This window comes from Gorilla gorilla, chromosome 8 (assembly GCF_029281585.2).
Source record: "Gorilla gorilla gorilla isolate KB3781 chromosome 8, NHGRI_mGorGor1-v2.1_pri, whole genome shotgun sequence".
NCBI lineage: Eukaryota > Metazoa > Chordata > Mammalia > Primates > Hominidae > Gorilla > Gorilla gorilla.
Genome location: NC_073232.2, coordinates 28,309,513 through 28,331,622, shown reverse-complemented (window position 1 = coordinate 28,331,622; position 22,110 = coordinate 28,309,513). Strand labels below are relative to the sequence as shown.

General features: G+C 34.9%; 1 protein-coding gene across 1 annotated transcript in view; it reads right to left on the bottom strand.

Moving 5' to 3' along the window:
• Positions 1-22,110, bottom strand: part of MALRD1 (MAM and LDL receptor class A domain containing 1) — a 689,301-nt gene that overhangs the window by 382,608 nt on the left and 284,583 nt on the right. Inside the window, exon 25 of the mRNA XM_055354139.2 lies at positions 3,187-3,434. Within this exon, the coding sequence (XP_055210114.2) occupies positions 3,187-3,434 (248 nt within the window). The remainder of the gene's footprint in view (positions 1-3,186; positions 3,435-22,110) is intronic.

Below are 22,110 nucleotides of genomic sequence, written 5' to 3'. Positions count from 1 at the left end.
TGTCAATGAGGGAAAACAGTGACGAAACTGTTCTGCACATAGGAAAAAAACAGGTTTGAAACACTGGCAGTCACATATATCATACTCTACAAGAAGAAAAATGAACACCATTAAATCATATATGCAGTGCATTAATTCAATAAGGATCAACCAAGAATGGGTGAGCCATGCAGTGACTCTACCCATCTCCCAACTGATGAAATCTTTAATTATTATTCTATGACCCCAAAATACTTGTTCTATGGACTAACTTTCCCAACATGAGCTCTGTGATCATTATGGATTGTCCTGGTACCGGTGAAACTTGGGTACCATGACTCATTTGAGTGAGAAACAAAGTGGTCAGGGGCCAACCTCTCAGACAGCATCCCAGGGCCACCTGTGTGGCACACTTCTGCAAGGACCCCTTGCAGCTACAAAGAGGGACTTCTCCTTTTGTTTGTCTTATTTGTGCAACAAATATGAGGCATATGTTTTATGTCTCAGTAAATACACTTGTATCTTCTTCAGGTCATTTGCTGAATGATGCCATCAGGTTAACATGCAAACAGATGCACCAACACCCCTATTTCCAAGGGGAACATCTGGTGACGACAAAGCCTAACACAGGGTAGCGAGAGTGAATAAAAATCTTCTAAGCATTGGCAGGCACGGTGGCTCACACCTGTAATCCCCTCACTTCGGGAGGCCAAGGCAGGTGGATCACCTGAGGTCAGGAGTTCGAGACCAGCCTTGCCAACTTGGTGAAACCCTGTCTCTACTAAAAATACAACAACAACAAAAAATAGCTAGGCGTGGTGGTGTGTGCCTGCAATCCCAGCTACTCAGGAGGCTGAGGCAGGAGAATTGCTTGAACCTGGGAGGCAGAGGTTGCAGTGAGCAGAGATCACACTACTGCACTCCAGCCCGGGCAACAAAGTGAGACTCCATTTCAAAAAAAAAAAAAAAAAAAAGAAAAAATCATTAAGGTCTCATCTCTTCTCTCATCACCCTCTACATGCATCCTTCCTATACACCAACCCCTACAAAGAAAAAAAAATTGATTATCTCTGCTTGAAAGGTATTCCACAAGCTGAAGGGGCAGAGGTGATTCTCATAAAAATCTGGGAGGTCAATCTACTTAGCTGATGAATATATTTTTAACATAGGAGGCCCAATATTTCCTAGCACAATCTTTCCTTACTTGCTTTTATTCAATCTATATCATAAATATTCATAAAATGAACCATTCATCATTAATTTTTTGACATTTCTTCTAGGCATACTTCATTATTCTCACACAGATGTTTAAAACATTGGGGACTCTAGTTCTGGGACCAGGGGAATATAGCAATGGATGAAATCTTAGTTACTACAGTATGAAGCAATAATCCACTGCACATTTTTAGAAGTGTTTAAATAGAAAAGCTTAGAGGTCAACCTGGAATTTTCGTATTTTGTATTTAATATTTAATTAGGTTTATAAGACTAAAACTAATTTGTGATTTTCAGAATATCTATAGATGTATAAAGCTAAATTTATAGATATATACCCAACATAGAGAAAATCTGGTGTGCTTGGGTTTTATTCCTGAGAAAGTACTAAGTTATCTGGAAGATAGCAAAAACAGATAAAAACTATACTTGATAAAAACTCAATTTTTGCCAAAGTAGATTTGTATGATTTACTTTCATTCTAGACTGCTGACCAAGTTCTGTCACTAAAACTCTCATCTGATCATGTCACTTTCCTTACAGAAAAATCTTCACTGTCTATGTGATAGATGAAATTGCTCTATGAGAGTTAAACTATAAAATCAACTCACAATGAGACAGAAAAACTCTTAAGACAAAGTAAAAGTTTAACATGTATTAATACTATGGCAGTGGTAAAAATTATTTGATATGTCTCTCTCCCATGGTTAGGGCTCCGTCAGTTGTGGACACAGGCACAGAGAAGTGTAAGTTGGGCTGGGCGCAGTGGCTCACGCCTGTAATCCCGACACTTTGGGAGGTCAAGGTGGGCAGATCACCTGAGGTCAGGAGTTCGAGACCAGCCTGGGCAACATGGTGAAACCCCATCTCTACTAAAAATACAGAAATTAGCTGGGATGGTGGCACACGCCTGTAATCCCAGCTCTTCAGGCAGCTGAGGCAGGAGAACCACTAGAACCTGGGAGGTGGATGTTACAGTGAGCTGAAATCACACCACTGCACTCCAGCCTGGGCGACAGAGTGAGACTGTTGAAGGGAAGGAGAAGGGAAGGGAAGAAAGTTTCTGGATGTAATTTGTTTGCTTTTTGGAGTTCAAACATTGGGGAACACTCTAGTCAGAATACATGTGTTCAGAAATTACACACTGCATTTCTTATTGTAAACATATTTATTTCTGTATCCATCTCTTGTAAGCAAGAGATCTCTGAGTGCTTGTGATCTCTGAACACTTAATTTGTACTATATGTAAAGCTAAATGTAGTTCCTAGCCTAGCTAACTCAAGTCTTTTATGGAATATAAACAAACAAGCAAACAATAAACAAAGGAAGGTGGAAAACCCTGTAAATACATAGTTATCGTATGAGGCTGCTGCTTTTCCCAAAGAGCCATACAACCTTACTTATACTTTTAATTCTCCATAGATGTTTTCATGATTTTTTCACAGGCTTATGACCAAGTCATGTTTTCTTCCTGCTTATAGAAATTATTCTACTTGTTTTAGGAATAAGTTCAGGGTCCTTTTTGTTTTGTTTTTCATGAAGACTTACTTAATTTTTTTTGTGGCTCTAACTATTTCTAATATTCATTCTTGGAGATATTTAATTATATACTGACTGTTGTTTAATTCTGTTTCTGTTTGTAAAATTTCCATAGTTTTAATAAGTACTAAACTTCTTAAGAGAAAACAACTGATATCTTACTTCTTCTGTATTATACATGGTTGTGAATAACAACCATGGAATTTCCCAACAGTTTTCCAAACTTCAGTATCCATGGAATTTATCCATAGGAGAAATTCTTCCAACAGTTACAGCAATCCTTCCCTTTCATTCTGAACTTCATTTTTTCCCTCCCTCACATACCCAAAGTTGAATAAATTCAAACTCATCTTTTCTCCGGCCCCAGCCACTCTATTTTCTGTATGTCAATTTATCAACTTGCTCACAATAATTCTGTGTTTGTTTGGTTGGTTGGTTCGATTTTCCCCATACCTTGCAGTTTTTGCTTCTCTTACTTATAACTGGACTTGAAATTCTGGCAGCTCTCATGGGCTGCTGAGGGAACAAACTCTTTATAAAGATGTAATGACCAGATGAATTTCCCAAAGTGTGATCTGCCGCTGGCTCTGTGCCTGCTGCAGGGATGCTGCTAGCTTTCAGATTCCAGTCAAAGTCCTCATCTTTCTCCTGCTCCCAGGAACAAAGATCAAATTCGAAATCACAGCGCCCACTGGAGGTACCTGGAAAATATTTCCAAATATATGTTACAGAAAATGGAAATTTGCCTACTTTAAAACATGCAATTCAAAACTGCAGTGATCTTGCTGTATCATGTAATATTTGAAACCTTTATAATGCTATCCTGATAGCAACATATAAACAGACTATTTTGGTTTGCGATACACACAGCTATTTCCGTGGCTTCTGTAAGTTCATTTCTCTACAAATCTGGTCCCAGTTTCAAAACTGATAAACTATTTTAGCATTACACACATTTCCTTCTCTAAATACCTATTTGGTCAATATAATTTATTTATTCTGTCTTCTCATCTACACTTCTCAGGTCTTGATAAGAAATTTATGAAGTTTATTATTCTGCAATACATTTTAGGTTGGGTAATGCTGCCCCAAGCAAAAGTTATCATTTATCATAGTAGTTATTTTTTTAGAACAGTTCTTTATTTTAGAGAAAATTGTGAAACAGAAAAGTGAGGTAAAAGGGTGTGATAATTTGAATGAGCTTATTGAAATAAGTTGCAGAAATTAAATATGTTAAGTTGCATTAAATACCACACTATCTCCCAGGTACTTTTTGAAGTATTTTATTACTGTCACTGCTTAAGTTGTTTTATTTTCCCATTTCCATGACAGTAGTAATTACACAAGCATCTTTTTATCATGCTGCAAGTAAATTATAAAGCTGAAAATGGTAGTGAAGATGTTATAAAACTGAGCATTGTTGTATGAAGGTGTCATACCTTATACATTTATATATTTAGGACTTTTGATACTTTTCATTTTTAAGTCAATATTCATGATTCTGCATAAAACCAATGAGGGAGGCTGGGCATGGTGGCTCACACCTGTAATCCTAGCACGTTGAGAGGCTGAGGCAGGTGGATCACCTAAGGTCAGGAGTTCAAGACCAGCCTGGCCAACATGGTAAAACCCCATCTCTACTAAAAATACAAAATTAGCTGCGCATGGTGGCAGACATCTGTGGTCCCAGCTACTTGGGAGGCTGAGGCAGAAGAATTGCTTGAACCCAGGAGGTAGAGGGTGCAGTGAGTGAGATCGTACCATTGCAATCCAGCCTGGGTGACAGAGCGAGACTCCATCTCAAAAACAAAAAACAAAAAACCAATGAGTGAGTAATTTGATAAGTAACAAAATGTACTGTTTAGAATTCTTTAATGACAATAATTCTTTATGAAGTTCTTCTTGAATATTACAACTGAAATAAAAATCTGTAAAATCATAAGTGAAATAAATGTCCGAATATTAAAAAAACTTGAAAAGAACCTAGGGTAGCATGTTGATATGTCTTCAGATAAATGTTTCTCTCTTAAATAAGCCTCATTTAAACAACTGTTCAAAATTTTTAAGGCAAATGAGGGCAAGAATGATTCTGTCATCAAAACACTCAGGGATCTGCTCTCCAATGCACAAGCCAAAGAAAGGCAGATAACCCCACAGATGCTATGGTAATTCCTGGACAAATCATGTACTCTGTTTTATTACATATGACTCTTTAAGAATGTCCAAGTTCTATTGCACTTGGCATCAAATCAGTGAGGTTTTTGTTTGTTTGTTTCTGTATAGATACATTCTTATAGTTATCCCAAGTCAGATAAAATTGTCTCAAGGTGCAAAATAAACCAATTACTCTTTGTAGTTTATAAGGTGGAGAATATGAAAGCATATGAGGCTGGGTGGAGTGTTTCACCCCTGTAATCACAACATTTTAGGAGGCTAAGGTGGGAGGATCACATGAGGCTAGGAGTTCAAGACCATCCTGGCCAACAAAGTGAGACTTTGTCTCTACAAATAATTAAATTTTAAAAATTAAAAAAGAAAACATACGAGTTTTACCATTGTTTCTATGTCATTTGGGGATATATAAGAAAATACTAACATAAAATGTAAGCTAACTTTATTACACCTCTGAGCAAGAAACTTGTACAATAAAGAAAAAGGGCTTAACATAATCATTTTTAGCTGTTGAAAGAACTAAAAAAAAAAGATTACTTCAAGAAAACATCAAGACTAATAATTTGTTTTTCTAAATTGTTTAACAGTCAATACAAATTTGTAATGTCTTCAAGGATAGAGATACATTTTCTGTCATAATTTATGTCATCAAATGAAGAGAATGCCTTTTAAAAATCTAACTGCTAATTCAGTTTTCAAATGCCATTTGAAATGTATTTTGTAATTTTTTTTCCTAGAATAGACTATAATACTTATAACCTCTTGTAGTATAGAATACTGAAGTTCTAAGTATCCTTTCAAAGGACTGGGGAGTAGATGTCAGGAAAATAATAACGAACCCCAACTCAGCATCTAGTTTAGAATATGAACTGCTGTCTTAGTTAAGAACTATAAAATGAAGTAAATAATTCAGTTGCCTTGTGTTGGAAAATTTAGCAGCCTGTGGGAAATATATTAGCATATAGAGCAGCATCTAGAGAGGCCATTTGTACAAGAAAATAACGTGTGCTGCTGAAAAACAGATTTGATATTTTTATTCATGTAAACACTGCTAAATAGATCTTTATAATGTAAATCATATTTTTCTTTTGATCTTTTCCCTTGTTTTGAAGTTATGTTTCCTTGGAAAGTTTATTTCTAATATACCAGTGGGGAAAATAAAATAAGCAAAAATAAGTAGTTTGAATTTCACATCACTGTGATGAGGGGGAACAACTTATAATTTCATATCCTATTATTTCCTATAGGCACCAGGTAAAAAAAAGTAGCACATAGTCTTCGGAACTGATGCCAATTCCTGGCATTTCTGGTGCAATTAATGCCAATATCAGATACCTGTGCCATCAGGAAGACAATGATCACCTTTGTCTAAAGCTGTGTCATCAATCAAACTATTTCTACCTTTCCAAATCCTATAATTTGTCCATTGATCAATATCTCTTACAGGTACAAAATATGCCTCATTTGAAAAGGCATATTTTGAAGGAACATAACATAATTCCTTTTGAGGTCCTACCATCAAACTCAAAAAATTAAAATCGCACCATTATATTCATGTATTCATTCAATATAAATTTATTCAGCATATTCTATAAATAAAGCACATTTAGGAAAATAGGAAAAGAGGGGTAGTGGGTATTAAATATAATGTGTGCCAGGTCCTAAAACATTCTCTTTATATCTGTCATTTCATTTAATCCTCACTTCGTCTCTATATAATAGTTATTATTCTTATTTTGGTTGATGAGAAAGTTGAAGTTCAGAATTAAACTTTGCTTAGTATTCCACAGTAAGTAGCAGAGCTATGGGCTGAAGGAGGATACCACACACAGCTCCTTTAGTACTATTCCCTTTGATAATGTGGGATGCAGCAGTTAGGGGTGAGAGCTAAAATAAAACAATTTTACAAATACAATGGGATAAGAAAGTACATGTATCTATAGAAAAAATTCTCTAAGAGACTCCTTCCTCTGTGAGTTGGTACCAACATGAAGACGGCAGTCGTTCAATTTAGTGTGATTATTCTTGATGTATTATGACATGATGTAGTTCATCACTTCTTTAACTGTTCATCTGAATGTGAATGTCCTACAGGTGTCAATTTGTCATTCAGAGGAAGAAGATTCTGCATTCAAATGAATGGGATCAATTCTATAAATTTTATCTTTCTTTGAAAGATTTTAAAAGATGCTAATATATTAAAGGTTCTGAGAATTCCCACAATATGCAAACTATTTCTTTATACAACAGAGTATATTCCCAATTTATTTGACTAAGGAATCTTTTTCTTTGGCAGAACTATTAACGTATTGTAGAACACTATGCTAATTATACAGGACAAGATTTTCAAATCCTGATGTTAAGACACGAAAGCAAAAGGCATAATTACAGAAGCTAGGTATTAGTTTCCTAGGGCTGCATAACAAAAGTATCACAAACTGGATGGCTCAAATCAACAGAATTTTTTTCTCTGATTTCATTTTCAGACTGGAAGTCTGAAATGAAGGTGTTGGCAGCATCATGCTCTCTCTGATGGCTACAGAGAAGAATCCTTCCTTGCCTCTTCATAGCTGCTGGTGGCTACAGGCCATCATAGTGTTCCTTGCCTTGTAGACGTATCACATCAATCACATGTCGTTCTCCCAGTTTGTCTTCACATCATCTTCTGTCAGTCTGTGCCCAATTTTCCCTCTTCTGATAAGTACACAAGTCACAGAATTAGGTCCCACCTTTATCCAGCAGGACTTTAACTAGATGACATCTGCAAAAGCCCTATTTCCAAATAAGGTCACATTCTGAGATTCCAGGTGACCATGAGTTTAAAATTCCAGGTGATCAGGTGTCCACAAATTTTCAGTGGACATTATACAACCCAGTTACTTAAATATTTACTTGTTTAAAGGTAAATATCTTGGGCTTTTGCACTATATAATCATATCATTCAAAAATAATTATAATTTGAGTATCCTTGATTTCATTTCATGTTTTATATATTGACCAGAACCACAAAAACAATATTAAATAGTAATACTAATAGTAGATACTTTGACACGTTCTTGATTTTAATATAAGTATTTTCACTGTTCCCTACATTAATTTGTTAGATCAGCTTTAATGTGTTAAAATAACCGTATGCATGCTCTGCATGTCGTAAGAAATGGTTGCTTAATTTAAACAAGTATTTTCAGCACCTATCAGCTTGCTACTCTTTTCTTCAGTGATTTGGGTACATTAACACATTATGACATTAAAATACACTTAAAATGTTATATAAGATCTTCATCTCAAAGTGCATGATATATTACTATGTATATACTATATATATTATGATGAATTTAGTTTGCTAGCATTTTAAGCTTTTCTGCATGTATATTCACAGGATGTTTGAATATCACTTGTCTAATTTTTGGAGGCTTCATTATCAGTGATATATTAGCTTAATAAAATAAATTCCATCTTTTCATATGGTTTAAATAGTTTCTTTGGGCATTATTAGTTCATTAAAATTTGATAGAACTCCGCAATATCTATCCCAGGAGAAAGAACTGGAGGACATTTGTTGATAACTTATTTGATAGTTAATGGTCTTTTCAGGTTTTTTGCTTTATTAGTTAATTTTGGTTATTTTGCCCCTGGAAAATTAACTATATCATTGACATTTGCAAATTAGCACAGAGTTATTGTTCTCTATATCCTTTATATGTCTCCTTTAGCAAAACTACATTTATTTGTATCTTCCCTTTTTTAAATTAAAAATTAGTAAAATTTTATCTACTATATCTACTTTTAAAAAGAATATTCTTTTTTTATTTTTTTATTTTTTATTTATTATTATTATACTTTAAGTTTTAGGGTACATGTGCACAATGTGCAGGTTAGCTACATATGTATACATTCTTGGACTTATCATTTGAGTTTTTTTCAAGTTAGCATTTCTCATTTTCTTAACAATATTTTTGCAAAATTTTATTTTGAAATAGTTTCAAACTTGCAAAAAAGTTGCAAGAATAATAAAAATATCTTTCATTTACCCTTTAACCAAGTTCACAAATGTTTATATTTTCCCCATTCTCTCCATCTAAATTCATGTGTATGTGGATACACAGGCACACCTCTAATGTATTTCTCTGTCAATTCTAGGCCATTGCAAAAAAGTGAATATCACAATAAAGCAAATCACATGAAATTTTGGGTTTCTCAGTGCATATAGAAGTTATGTTTACACGATACTACAGTGTCCTAAAAGTGCAGTAACATTATGTCTAAAAATGTAAATGCCTTAATTAAAAATAATTTATTCCCAAAAAATGCTATCACCTGAACACTTAGTGAATCAAAATGCTTTTGCTGATGGAGGGTCTTGCCTCAATGTTGATGGTTGCTGAATGCTCAAGATGGTGGTTGCTGAAGGTAGCTACTAAGTTGGCTATTGTAGCAATTTCTTAAAATAAGACAACAGTAAAGTTTGCTACCTTGGTTGACTCTTTACCAAAGACCTGTCTGTAGCATGTGATGCTGTTTGATAGCCTTTTACCTACAGAAGAACTTCTTTTCAACTGGAAGTCAGTCCTCTCAAACCCTACTGTTGCTTTATCAACTAAGTTGTAATATTCTAAATCCCTTGTTGTCATTTCAGCCATGTTTACAGAATCTTCACCAGTAGTAGATTCCATCTCAAGAAACCACTTCTTGCTCATCTTTAAGAAGCAATTCCTCTTCTATTCAAGTTTATCGTGAGATTGCAGCAATTCAGACACATCTTCAGGCTCCACTTCTAATTCTAGTTCTTTTGCTATTTCCACTACATCTGCGTTACTTCCTGCACTGAAATCTTGAAGCCCTCAAAGTCATCCACGAAGGTTAAAATCAACTTCTTCCATACTCCTATTAATGTTAGCATTTTGACCTTCTGCCATGAATCACAAATGTTCTTTTAATGGCATCTAGAATGGTGAATCCTTTCCAGAACGTTTTAGATTTACTTTGCCCAGATCCATCAAAGGAATCACCCCCTATGGCAGTTGTCACCTTATAAAATGTATTTCTTAAATAGTAAAACCTGAAAGTCAAAATTACTCCTTGATTCATGGACAACAAAATGAATATTGTGGTAGTAGGCATGAAAGCAACATTAATCTCCCATTATATCTCCATCAGAGCTCTTGGGTGACTAGGTGTATTGTCAATAAGCAGTAATATTTTGACAGGAATATATTTTTTTTCTGAGCAGTAAATTTGCACAGTGGGCTTCAGTAACCCATGCAAACAGATGTGCTGTCATTCAGGCTTTGTTGTTCCATTTAGGGAGTATACTCAAAATCCATACTGGGAAAATATGGAAACGTGGATTCATATTGGGAAAAACACTATTACAACAGGGAAACCTGACAGTTGAAAAGGCCTTTGGTATGAGTCAATGTATTCTCTTTTATGAAAATGTTGAAACAGGAATTAGGTGACTTCCTTCCACCTCCACTGTCAGCCAAGTCAGGGAAGTTATAGAAATGATTCCTTTACTGGTTGGTGTTTCATTTGATCAACTAATTTAACAATGTAATAGATGCTGGGGCTGGTTCATCAATAAGCATGTCCTAATGGAGTTCTCTCACATTTTAATAGAATGGGTTAAGTGCTAGGATGGAGATGAAAAATTTAGGATTAATTGTAATTGAGTACAATAAATACTATACAAAAGTCTAAATGTTACATCCCTGTTTCAATGAGCTTAAACTAAGAAAGACTTAAAACCTGCCGGGCACAGTGGCTCTTGCGTGTAATCCCAGCACTTTGGGAAGCCGAGGTGGGTGGATCGCTTGAGGCCAGGAGTTTGAGACCAGCCTGGGCAACATGTTGAAACTCCATCTCTACCAAAAATACAAAAATTAGTCAGGCATGGTGGGGCATGCCTGTAATCTCAACTACTCAGGAGGCTGAGGCACCAGAATCACTGGAACCTGGGAGGTGGAGGTTGCAGTGAGCCAAGATTGTGCCACTGTACTCCAGCTTGGGCTACAGAGTGAGTTCCTATCTCAAGAAAAGGAAAGAAGGGAGGAAGAAAGGAAGGAAGGAAGGAATGAAGGAAGGAAGGAAGGAAGGAAGGAAGGAAGGAATGAAGGAAGGAAGGGAGGGAGGGACAGACGGAGGGAGGTTGGTTAAAAACCGTTTTTATTTTCTGAAGGCACAACTGTCTACAAAGAAAAACTAAGGAGTGTACTGGGAAGTGGGGAAGGAGGAAGGGAGGAAGGGAGGGAGGGAAGGAGGGAAAAACTTAAAAACCATTTTTATTTTCTGAAGGCATGACTGTCCACAAAGAAAATCTACAAAACTCTGATAGCTAATAAATGAGTCAGCAAGGTCACAGGACACAAGATTGACATACCATATGAATTAAGGAAAATTAAATAATTAAAATTTATTTCTGAATCCAAGAAATGAAGACAGAAATAAAATTAATATATAATACCATTTATAATCCTTCAAAAAATGAAATAGGTGCAAATGTTGTAAGACATACATAGAATTTGTATGCTGAAAACTACAAAATGCTGATGAGAGAAATCAAAGATCTAAATAATGGGGAGAAACCTACTATGCTCATGATTGGAAAACTCAATATATTAAAAATATGACTTCTCCCCAAATTGACATGGTATTAAATGCAATTTTTATCATAGTTCCATCAAAATAATTTGTAGATATATATTTTTATAAAATATATATAGAACGTCAAAGGAACTAGAATAACTAAAACAATTTTGTATAAGAAGAATGAATTAGGAGGAATTAATCTAACTGATTTCAAGATTTATGATACAGCTTTAGTTAACCAGACTGTCTTGTACTGGTGGAGGAATAGATACCTAGATCAATAGAACAGAAAAGAACCCAGAAATAGCTCCATGTAAGTACAACTAATTTTTGACAAAGGTACAAAAACAATTAAATAAAAGTAGGACAGTCTTGTCAATGATGCTGGAGTAGTTGGTTATAGGCAAACACAAAAATAAAGAAACTGTGACCAAATTTGACACTTTAGACTAAAATTAACTAAATGATTCATACCCTTAAATGTAAAATGTAATATCATACAACTTTTTAAAGAACACAAAGGAGAAAATCAGGGACTTAGGACTTGGTGAAGTATTCTTAGATGTGATATCAAAGCATGATCTGGAAGAGGAAAGATCAATACATTGAACTTCATCAACATTAAAAATGTTTGCTGTGCAAATGATCCTGTTAAGAGAACAAAAAAGACAACCCAAAGCCGGGAAGAAAATATCTGCCATTCACATATCTGTTAAAAGACTTATACCCATAACGTGTAAAGAACTCTCAAAACTCAACAAGTTAAAAAGAAGTCTAATTAGAGAATGGGCAAAAGAGATATTTCAGCCAAGGGGATATATGGATTATAAACAAGCACAGGAAATAATATTCAACATTACAAGCTATTGGGAAAGTGCAAATTAAGACCATGGTGAGATATTACTCCTCAGTTATAAGAAGAGTAATATAAAAATGAAATAGTAACACCACCAAATCATCACAAGGACGTGGAAACACTTGTTCTTGTGTACATTATTGGTGGTAGTGTGACACGATGCAATCGCTCTGGAAAATAGCACCAGGGTATGTTACCTCAATAGCATGAAACATGACTAAGCAATACAAAGGAAAACGTGATTTATACACACAACAATTTTGATGGATCTCAAGAGGATGATGCTGAGAGAAAGAAGATCTTTTAGACCTATTCTCAAAGGTCACATCCTGCATAGTTCCATTTATATAACTTTCTCAACATGATAAAGCAAAGAGATATAAAACAAAGTAGTGGCTTCCTGAGGTTAGGGATGATGGGAATGAGTTTGACTATAAAGAAGTAGCTCAAGGAAGATCTTTGTAAAGATGGAGTATCTTGATTATGGCAATGATGCTTCACACAAATTTATGCATGTAATGAAATGCTGCAGAATTTCAAACATTGAGACAATATTAGTTTCTGGGTTTTAATACTGGACCATAGTTAGGTAACCACTGAGGGAAAAATGCATGAAGGGTACATAGTATTTTTCTGCACTCTCTTTGAAGTTTCTATGAATTCATAATTATTTCAAAATTGAAGGCTAAAAATATTAATATCACTTGCTGATTATCATTAGGAATTTATGATAGAGTGGTTTCCAGTGTATTTTGTTATTCTGTGAAGTAATAATCATAAATACATTAAACAAAATTTTCCACACTGTGATATACAGAATGACCGTCCTATAAAAGGCATATTTGTGTTCCTACAAAGAAAAAGGCAGTTTTGAAGGTAAATAATTTAGAAAAACTCTATGTGCATCAACCTTTTGAAAATTCATAAGGCACATTATATATCAAACATTTGGAAAATATGGATTATCTCATGAGTGATTCAGAGAGGTCCTTCACATATAATTTTTCCTTCTCTGTCAACGACCTGATTTTATAATCTGGAAAATATTATCCTAAGACTTGCCACTTAAGACACTGTGATAGTGAGAGGAGGGACCACTGCTGGTAATTTTGGAAAGACAATTAATGTGGTCTTAGCTCCTGTCACTCAGCTGCAGTCAGGACAGCTGATCCTTCCCAGAAAGTCTGCCTTAATAACATCATGATGCCTGACCTACTTTCTAACATAATTTCTCAAAGAAAACAAAAGCTATTCTCAGTCCATGCTTAATAACATCTCTGAAAACACACTGGTTGTTTTCAAAGCAATGTGTTACTTTCATGAAAGCCCACGTTGGGATTAGTATTTATATATGACTAAATTATCTTCATTTAGCCCCTCCAAAAGTACTTGGCACTTTCTCTAAGTCTCAAGAAATGCAAGTGTTTATTTACATATCTCTTTTACTAGACAAGAAACTCCACAATTATTCAGGTCATATCTTGTTTTCTTTGTTTTTGCTCTAGGGCCACTTCTATTGGGGGTGCCTAATGTTTACCAAATAAACAAATGAAAAGGAAATCTGGTAGTAATATGTCAGATAATGTGAGTGTTAATTATAAGATGCTTCCTTAGATTTTAAATGGTTATTGACTAAGAACAAAGTAATTACGCAAGTCGGTGGTTTTCAGTACCCAGGATAATGCACACTGGTGTACTACTCCCTAGCCCAGAGGCAGTGTACACTGTGAAATTAATTTTTGCCACAACGGAGCACTAATTATGAAATGATAAAAAGTTTCAGATGGAACGTCGACCTTACTATAATAAATAAATAATATACATAATATAACCTTACTGCAAAAAGTAACAATTATACCTTCAAACCACAGTCCCTTCTCCCCCAGAATTTATCTGTTTACTTGGAAATTAGAGAACGCTACATAGTTATATGCCATAACAATTAAAAGAGGGCAGTCAAGATATGAACACATCAACTTAAAACACTCAGTTAATAAAAACATCCTGAGGGATAAAGTGGGTGGTGAAATTCTCCTTATGCATTTATAGAACCCAAACGACACTGTAACTGACACAGTGATGAAATAAAAGCGGCAGTGTTTTAATTATTCTTGGCTTTTAAAAATGTCTTTGATTTTTTTAACTCCTTCAGTTACATCGCATAACCTTTGGCTTGATTCATCATTTTTCATTCTTTAGTCAAATATTAATTTCTCAATGAGAATTTCTATGACTACCCTATTTAAAATTATAAGCCACCACTGCAAGCATTTTGCTTTACTTTTCCTTACTTTTTGCTGGACCACTAATCACTGTAATATCTGTGTGTGTGTGTGTGTGTGTGTGTTTTATATACATGTATGTATAAAATATGTGTGTGTGTATATATGTGTGTATATATACATATATACATATACACACATATATATACATATATATATATATATATATAGTGTTATTTTACTTATTTTGTTTGATGTTTGTGTCCCACCCACAACCAACAGTCAGAATGGAAACTCCACAACAGGACATGTGTATGTATTGTTCACTTCATTATCCCAAGAAACTAGAAAAAATGCCAGACATATCATAATAAACACTTGCTGAATGAATGCTCATTTTTACAAGTTTCTCAAAACCTTCAGTAAGTTATATTAGTAGGCAAATACATGCATATGAACTATGTCTTGACTTGAATATATTTTAGTCTATTCAATTCATAAAAACAGAGAGAAAGTTGTAAAAAATATAGAAAGATATACAAAATAAAACACAAATTATTGCTAATGGTTAAAAAATTAATATCGAATATTAAAACCAATAAATATTTGCTTATGTTGACAAGGAACTAAAGAGTGCAATACTAGCTCCCCCTTCCACCAGAAAGCTTTGTAAAATTTTTTGTATTATTGAGAGCAATGCTTTTCAAATATTAATACACATATGAATCACCTGAGGAACTTGCTAACATGAAGTTTATGATTTAGTGAGTCTCAGATGGGGTCTCAATGCTGGCAAAGATGCTGATGCTCTCTAGACCAAAATTTAAGTGGAGGTGAGTTTAATTATTTAGCAATGCTAAATTTTGCACTGCTATGACATAAAAAGTAATGATATTTTGAAGCACATTTCATCCAGTGGGAAATAACCTGTGTTTAAACTTATCTGTAATAATTGTGAAAGACCGCTATTAAGTGATTGAGTATAAGACTTTGGTTGATTTTTTTATTAAATGTTCTTTCCCCTCATCCTCCCAGTCTATGCAGAGTACACTTTTCTATCCCACTGATTTTGGAAATGGATTTGTGACTTTGTATGGCCAGTGAAATATTTAGAGGCATGACACAGGCAGAGAATAAACATTTACTTTCATGTCTGGATTTGTGCCCTTTTCCTCCTATTTTTTGCTCAAAGAACATGCCTTAGGTAGCTGCTGGCTGAAGCCTGGACTCCACCCACACCTTACAAGTAAGCCCTGCTAAGCTCAACCCGAATCACAGAACCTTGTGGGGACGTTAATGAGTACAAAAAAAAAAGTTAGCACATCAAATTGACTATAGTCAGTGATAAATTAATTTTACATTTTAAAATAACTAAAAGAGTGTAAATAGATTGTAACACATAGGATAAATATTTGAGAGGGTAGATATCCCATTCTCTGTGATGTGATTATTTCTCAAGGCATGTCTGTATCAAAACATCTTATGTAACCCATAAATAGAGACATCTACTATGAAATGGTTTGGCTCTTTGTCCCTACCCAAATGTCACCTCAAATTGTAATCTCCAAGTATCAGAGAGGGACCTGGTGGGAGGTAATTAGATCCTGAGGACGGTTTCCCTCATGCTGTTCTAATGATAGTGAGTGAGTTCTCAGGAGATCTGATGGTTTAAAAGTATGGCACTCACTCCTTCATTCTCTCTCTTCTGCTTCCATGGAAGACATCCCTTGCTTCCTCTATACCTTCCACTGTGATTGTAAGTTTCCTGAGGCCTCCCAAGCCATGTGGAACTGTAAGTCAGTTAAACCTCTTTTATTTTTAAATTACCCAGTCTCAAATATGTCTTTACAGCAGCGTGAGAATGAACTAATATAACACATACTATGTACCTACAAAATTTAGAAATTTAAAAATTAAGAAAACAAATCACAGAACCTCAGCACATACAGGGTGAAGATAAGAAATGGTTTTTCAATGGCAATGAATTTTGGTGTAGTTTGTTACACAGCATTATCATGATACAGATGACTTATGCAGAAGTTAGTACTTGTAATGGAGTGCTGACATAAAAATTACCTAAAATTTGTTGCAATGGCCAGGATGGCAAGCAATAAAGGAACTGTTATAGGAGACTGAAAATTTTGAGATTTATGTTATGTAACATCAAAACATTTGAGAAACCTGGTGCCCAAGATATTGTGGAAAGCTGAATATGTATATAATTATATTACAAATTTGTGTGAGGAGCTTTTTGGGCAAAATGTTGAAAACGTGAATTGGCTACTACTTGATGTATTTGATAAGATGCCACGAGAAAAATATAAGCTCAGGAAAGAAATGAGCAGCTAGTAAACACATTTAAGAAGGCAAGGAGAGAGGTCAGAAATTCTGAGATTTTTAACCTCAGAAGTAGAAACTTTAATTGATCATTTAAATAGTGGACTGCTAAAATACATCTTCCAGAAAAGACCAAACCCAGGGCTCCACCATGAAGGCATGGCCTTGGGATAAAGTCCAAACCAAGTGTAGAGCTGCAGACTGTTTTTCAGACTTTTGACAGGAAAACCATCCTCCTAGGGATGTGTGTGTGTGTATGTGTATTCATGTGTGTGTATGTGTGTGTGTGTGTGTGTATAGTCACCCTGATGTGCTAATAGTAGGACTTATTAATTCATTCTAACTATATATATACACATAGTTGTATATATAGTATATAACTAGTATATGTATATACTAGCATATAGTATATATGTAGTTTTATATATATAATATATATGTATATATATGTACGTGTGTGTGTATATATATATACATATAGTTAGAAATAATTAATATTACATACTGTTTGACAGCACATCAGGGTGACTATAATCAATAATATCTTAGTTTTACTTAAAATAACTTAAAGAGTATAATTGAATTGTTCGTAATTCAAAGGATAAATGCTTGAGGAGATGGATACCCCATTCTCCATGATATGCTTATTTCACGTTGCATGCCTGTATCCAAACATCTCATGTACCCCATAAATATATACACCTACTATTATATGGTTTGGCTCTTTGTCCCCACCCAAATCTCTTCTCAAATTGTAATCCCCACATGTCAGGGAGGGACCTGGTGGGAGGTGATATTTTTTATGGTTTATTTTGTTATGGCTTTACAAAAGTCTGAGACATCAAAAAAAACTGTGATTAAATTTAGAGAAAAAGACACATCACACAAAGAATTTTACAGTGGGTGAGAAGCAACATGAACTGCAGAACTTGTAGGTGGGGAGTCTCTTGCAAAAGCAGAAGTCACATCTGCAAACTGGTGAAGAGGCAGCTCTAAGCTCCGTTCAGCCACAGACACATCAAAATGCAAGCAGAAAATGTCCGAATCAATGTTGTCAGAACTCTGGAAAGCAGTCAAAAGATTACAACAAGCAAGCAAATGCTGAATCAAAAAGATAGCAACCTAAAAATGAAAGGAAGATCCTCTACAATTTCTTATAGAAGATAGAAGCAGAGGGAACATTTTCTTACTCATTGTATGAAGCCAGTATTTCTAATACCAAAACCGGAAAAAGACTTATAAGAAACAAGAACTAAAGAGCAACATCTCTCATGAACGTAGATCTGAGAATCTTCAGTAAAACATTAGCAAACCAAATCCAACAATGTCTAAAAATAACTACATGCCATAGCCAAATGGGACTTGTTCCAGGTTTGTAAGGCTGGCTCAGCATTCGAAAACCAAATAATGTAATCCATCACATCAACAAGCTAAAGAAGAAAAATCATACAGTCATATCAATACACGAAGAAAAAGTATCTGACAAAATCCGACACCCATTCATGATAAAAACTCTCAGCAAACTAGAAATACAGGGAAACTTTCTCAACTTCTTAAAGAACAACTACAAAAAATCCTACAGCTAAAATTACATTTAATGGTGAAAAGCTAGACGCATTTTTGCTAATATCAGGATCAAGACAAGGATGTTCCCTCTCACAACTCCTTTTAAACATCACACTGACAGTCCTAGCTCATGCAGTAAAACAAGAAAAGGAAGTAAAAGTTATGCACACTAGGAAGGAAGATATAAAACTGTCTTTGGTCACATATGGCATAATTACCTATGTAAAGTTCTAAAAGAATAGACAAAAATATTCTGTAACTAGTAATCAATTACCGTGGGTTGCAGGATACATGATTAATACACAAAAGTCAATTGCTTTCCTATATATCAGCAGTCAACAAGTGGAATTTGAAATTAAAAACATGATAACATTTATATAAGCACTCTCTCCCCGCAGAAATGAAATACTTAGGTATATGTCTAACGAAGTAGATGTAAGATTTATTTTTGTTTTTGTTTTTGTTTTTTTCTGAGGCGGAGTCTTGCTCTGTTACCCAGGATGGAGTGCAGTGGCATGATCTCGGTTCACTGCAACTTCTGCCTCCTGGGTTCAAGTGATTCTACTGTCTCAGCCTCCTGAGTAGCTGGGATTACAGGCACTCGCCACCACACCCAGCTAATTTTTTGCAATTTTAGTAGAGACGGGGTTTCGCCATGTTGGCCAGGCTAGTCTCGAACTCCTGACCTCAGTGTATCCATCTGCCTCGGCCTCCCGAAGTGCTGGCATTACAGGTGTGATCCACCGCACCCTGCCAGATGTAAGACTTATACGTGGAAAACTATTAAACTATGACAAAATATATCAAAGACTAACTAAATGGAGAGTTATTTCATGTTCATCAAAAGAAATGCTCAAGGTTGTCAAGATATCAATTCTTCCCAATTTGACCTTTAGATACAATGCACTCCCAATAAAATCCCAGCAAGTTATTTTGTGGATATTGACAAACAATCCTAAGGCTTGCATAGAGAGGCAGAAGATTGAGAATAGTCAAGACAATAGTAAAAATAAAACAAAAGAAGACGCCTAAAATTACCTGACCCCAGGCCTTACAATAAAGTTACAGTAATCAAGACAACGAGGTATTGGCAAAAGAATATACAAATAGATGAATCAAACAGAATACAGAGCCCAGAAGCAGATGAACAAAAATATGGTTAACTGATATTTGAAAAACAGAACATAGGCAAGTCAATGGTGAAAGAAGAGTCTTTTTAGTAAATGGCACTGGAAAAACTGAACATCTACATGCAAAACAATGAATCTAGACACAGAGTTTATAAGTTTATATCCTTCACAAAAATTAACTCAAAATGGATGATAGACATGAAAATGCAAAACTATAAAAATGCTAGAAAATAACATCTGAGAAGATCTAGATGATCTTCTGCTATGGTGATAGCTTTTTAAATACAATACCAATGGCACAATTCATGAAACAAATAATTGGTAAGCTGGACTTTGTTAAAATTTAAAACTGATGCTTTCTGAAAGACACTGTAAAGCAAATTACCAGTAGAAGACTAGTCACAAACTGGAAGAAAATATGTGAAAGATACATCTGATAAAAAAAATTATCCAAAATATACAAAGAACATTCAAAACTCAAAAACAAACAATCTACTTAATAAATGGACAGAAGATCTGAACAGACACCTCATCAAAGAAGATATACAATGGCAAGTAAGCAAATGAAACGATGCTCAACATCATATGTCATCAGAAATTGCAAATTTTAAAAAATGACATACCACTAAATACCTATTAAGATAGCAAAAATTTAAAAAGAAAACTGAAAACATCAAGTGCTGGCAAAGATATAGAGTAACAGAAATTGCCATTCATTGATGCTGTGAAAGCAAAATGGTACAGCCACTTTGGAAAACAGTTTGGCAGTTCCTTGCAGAACAAAACATACTTTACCATATAATCCAGTAAACTTGCTCCCTGATATTTACCCAAAGGAGTTAAAAACTTATGCCCACACAAGAACCTGCACATGCATGCTTACAGCAGCTTTATTCATAATTGCCAAAATTGGAAGCAACCAAGATGCCCCTCAGTGAGTGAATGCACAAATAAACTGTGGCATGTTCAGAAAACAGAATATTATCCAGCTTTAAAAATAACTGAGCTATCACATCTATTATTACTTGAAAAAAGGAAATTTGAAAAGGCTACATGCTGTATGATTCCAACTACATGATATTCTGGAAAAGACAAAACTATGGAGACAGGATCAAAATCAGTTGCCAGCTGTTTAAGGGTAGAGAGGAATAAACAAGCAGAGCATAGAGGATTTTTAGGGCAATGAAACAACTCTGTAAGGATACTATGATAGTCGATACATGTTATTACACATTTGTTAAACCCAAAGAATATACAGCACCAAGAGTGAGACCTAATGTAAACTATGGCGTTTGAGTGTTAATGATGTGTCATTGTAGGTTTATCGATTGTAGAAAATGTACCACTCTTGTATGGGGAAGGCTGTGGGTATATGGAAAGAAGGAGTATATGTATTTTCTTTCTTTTTTTTTTCTTTCTTTTTTTTTTTTTGAGACAGAATCTTGCTCTGTCACCAGGCTGGAGTGCAGTCGCGTGATCTTGGCTCACTACAACCTCTGCCTCCTGGGTTCAAGCAACTCCCCTGCCCCAGTCTCCCGAGTAGCTGGGACTACAAGCATGTGTCACCACGCCCAGCTAATTTTTTGTATTTTTAGTGGAGATGGGGTTTCACAATGTTGGCTAGGATGGTCTTGATCTCCTGACCTCATGATCCACCCGCCTTGGCCTCCCAAAGTGCTGGGATTACAGGCGTGAGCCACCGCACCCAGTTGATAACTGTACTTTCTACTCAGTTTATTGTAAGCCTAAAATTGCTATAAAACTAAAGGAATTAAAAATAAACATGAAAAAAGACAACCTACAAAATGATGATAAATATTTGTAAATTGCATATTTGATAATGATTTAAGATTTAGAATTCTAAAGAACTTCTGTAACTCAACAAAAGATAAACAATTTTGTAAAAAAATGGACAAAATACTTCAATAGACATTTCTCCAAAAAAGATACACAAATGGCCAATAAGATCAAGAAAAGATGTACAACATCATTCATCATTAGGAAAATACAAATCAAAACCACCATGAGATTACAATTCATACTCCCTAGGATGGCTATAACTAAAAAGCTTAAAAAGGAAAGCAGCAGGTCCCAGACCTCCTTCAAAAATTTGCTTGAATACCTTCTCACCTAGGCCTGTTCTTACTGTGCTACTTAAGATTTTAATTTGCCATCCTTCCATTTCATGATTTCTTACGTTTTATCTTTTTCTCATAGCACTGATCACCTCTTAACAAGCTGTGTAATTTTACATACACATATGTAAGTATGTACCTATTACTTAACAAATTGTCTAGCTTACTTATATACACATATGTTAAGTATGTACATATACACATACACACATATGTATATGAAAGTTTACTTACATATACATATGTGTAAGTTTACTTGTGTATAATATATACACAAATATATACACACAATATATTTTGTGTAATATATATACACACACAATATATATTTTCCGTTTAACACAAAAGTACATGCTCAAGAAGAACAGGAT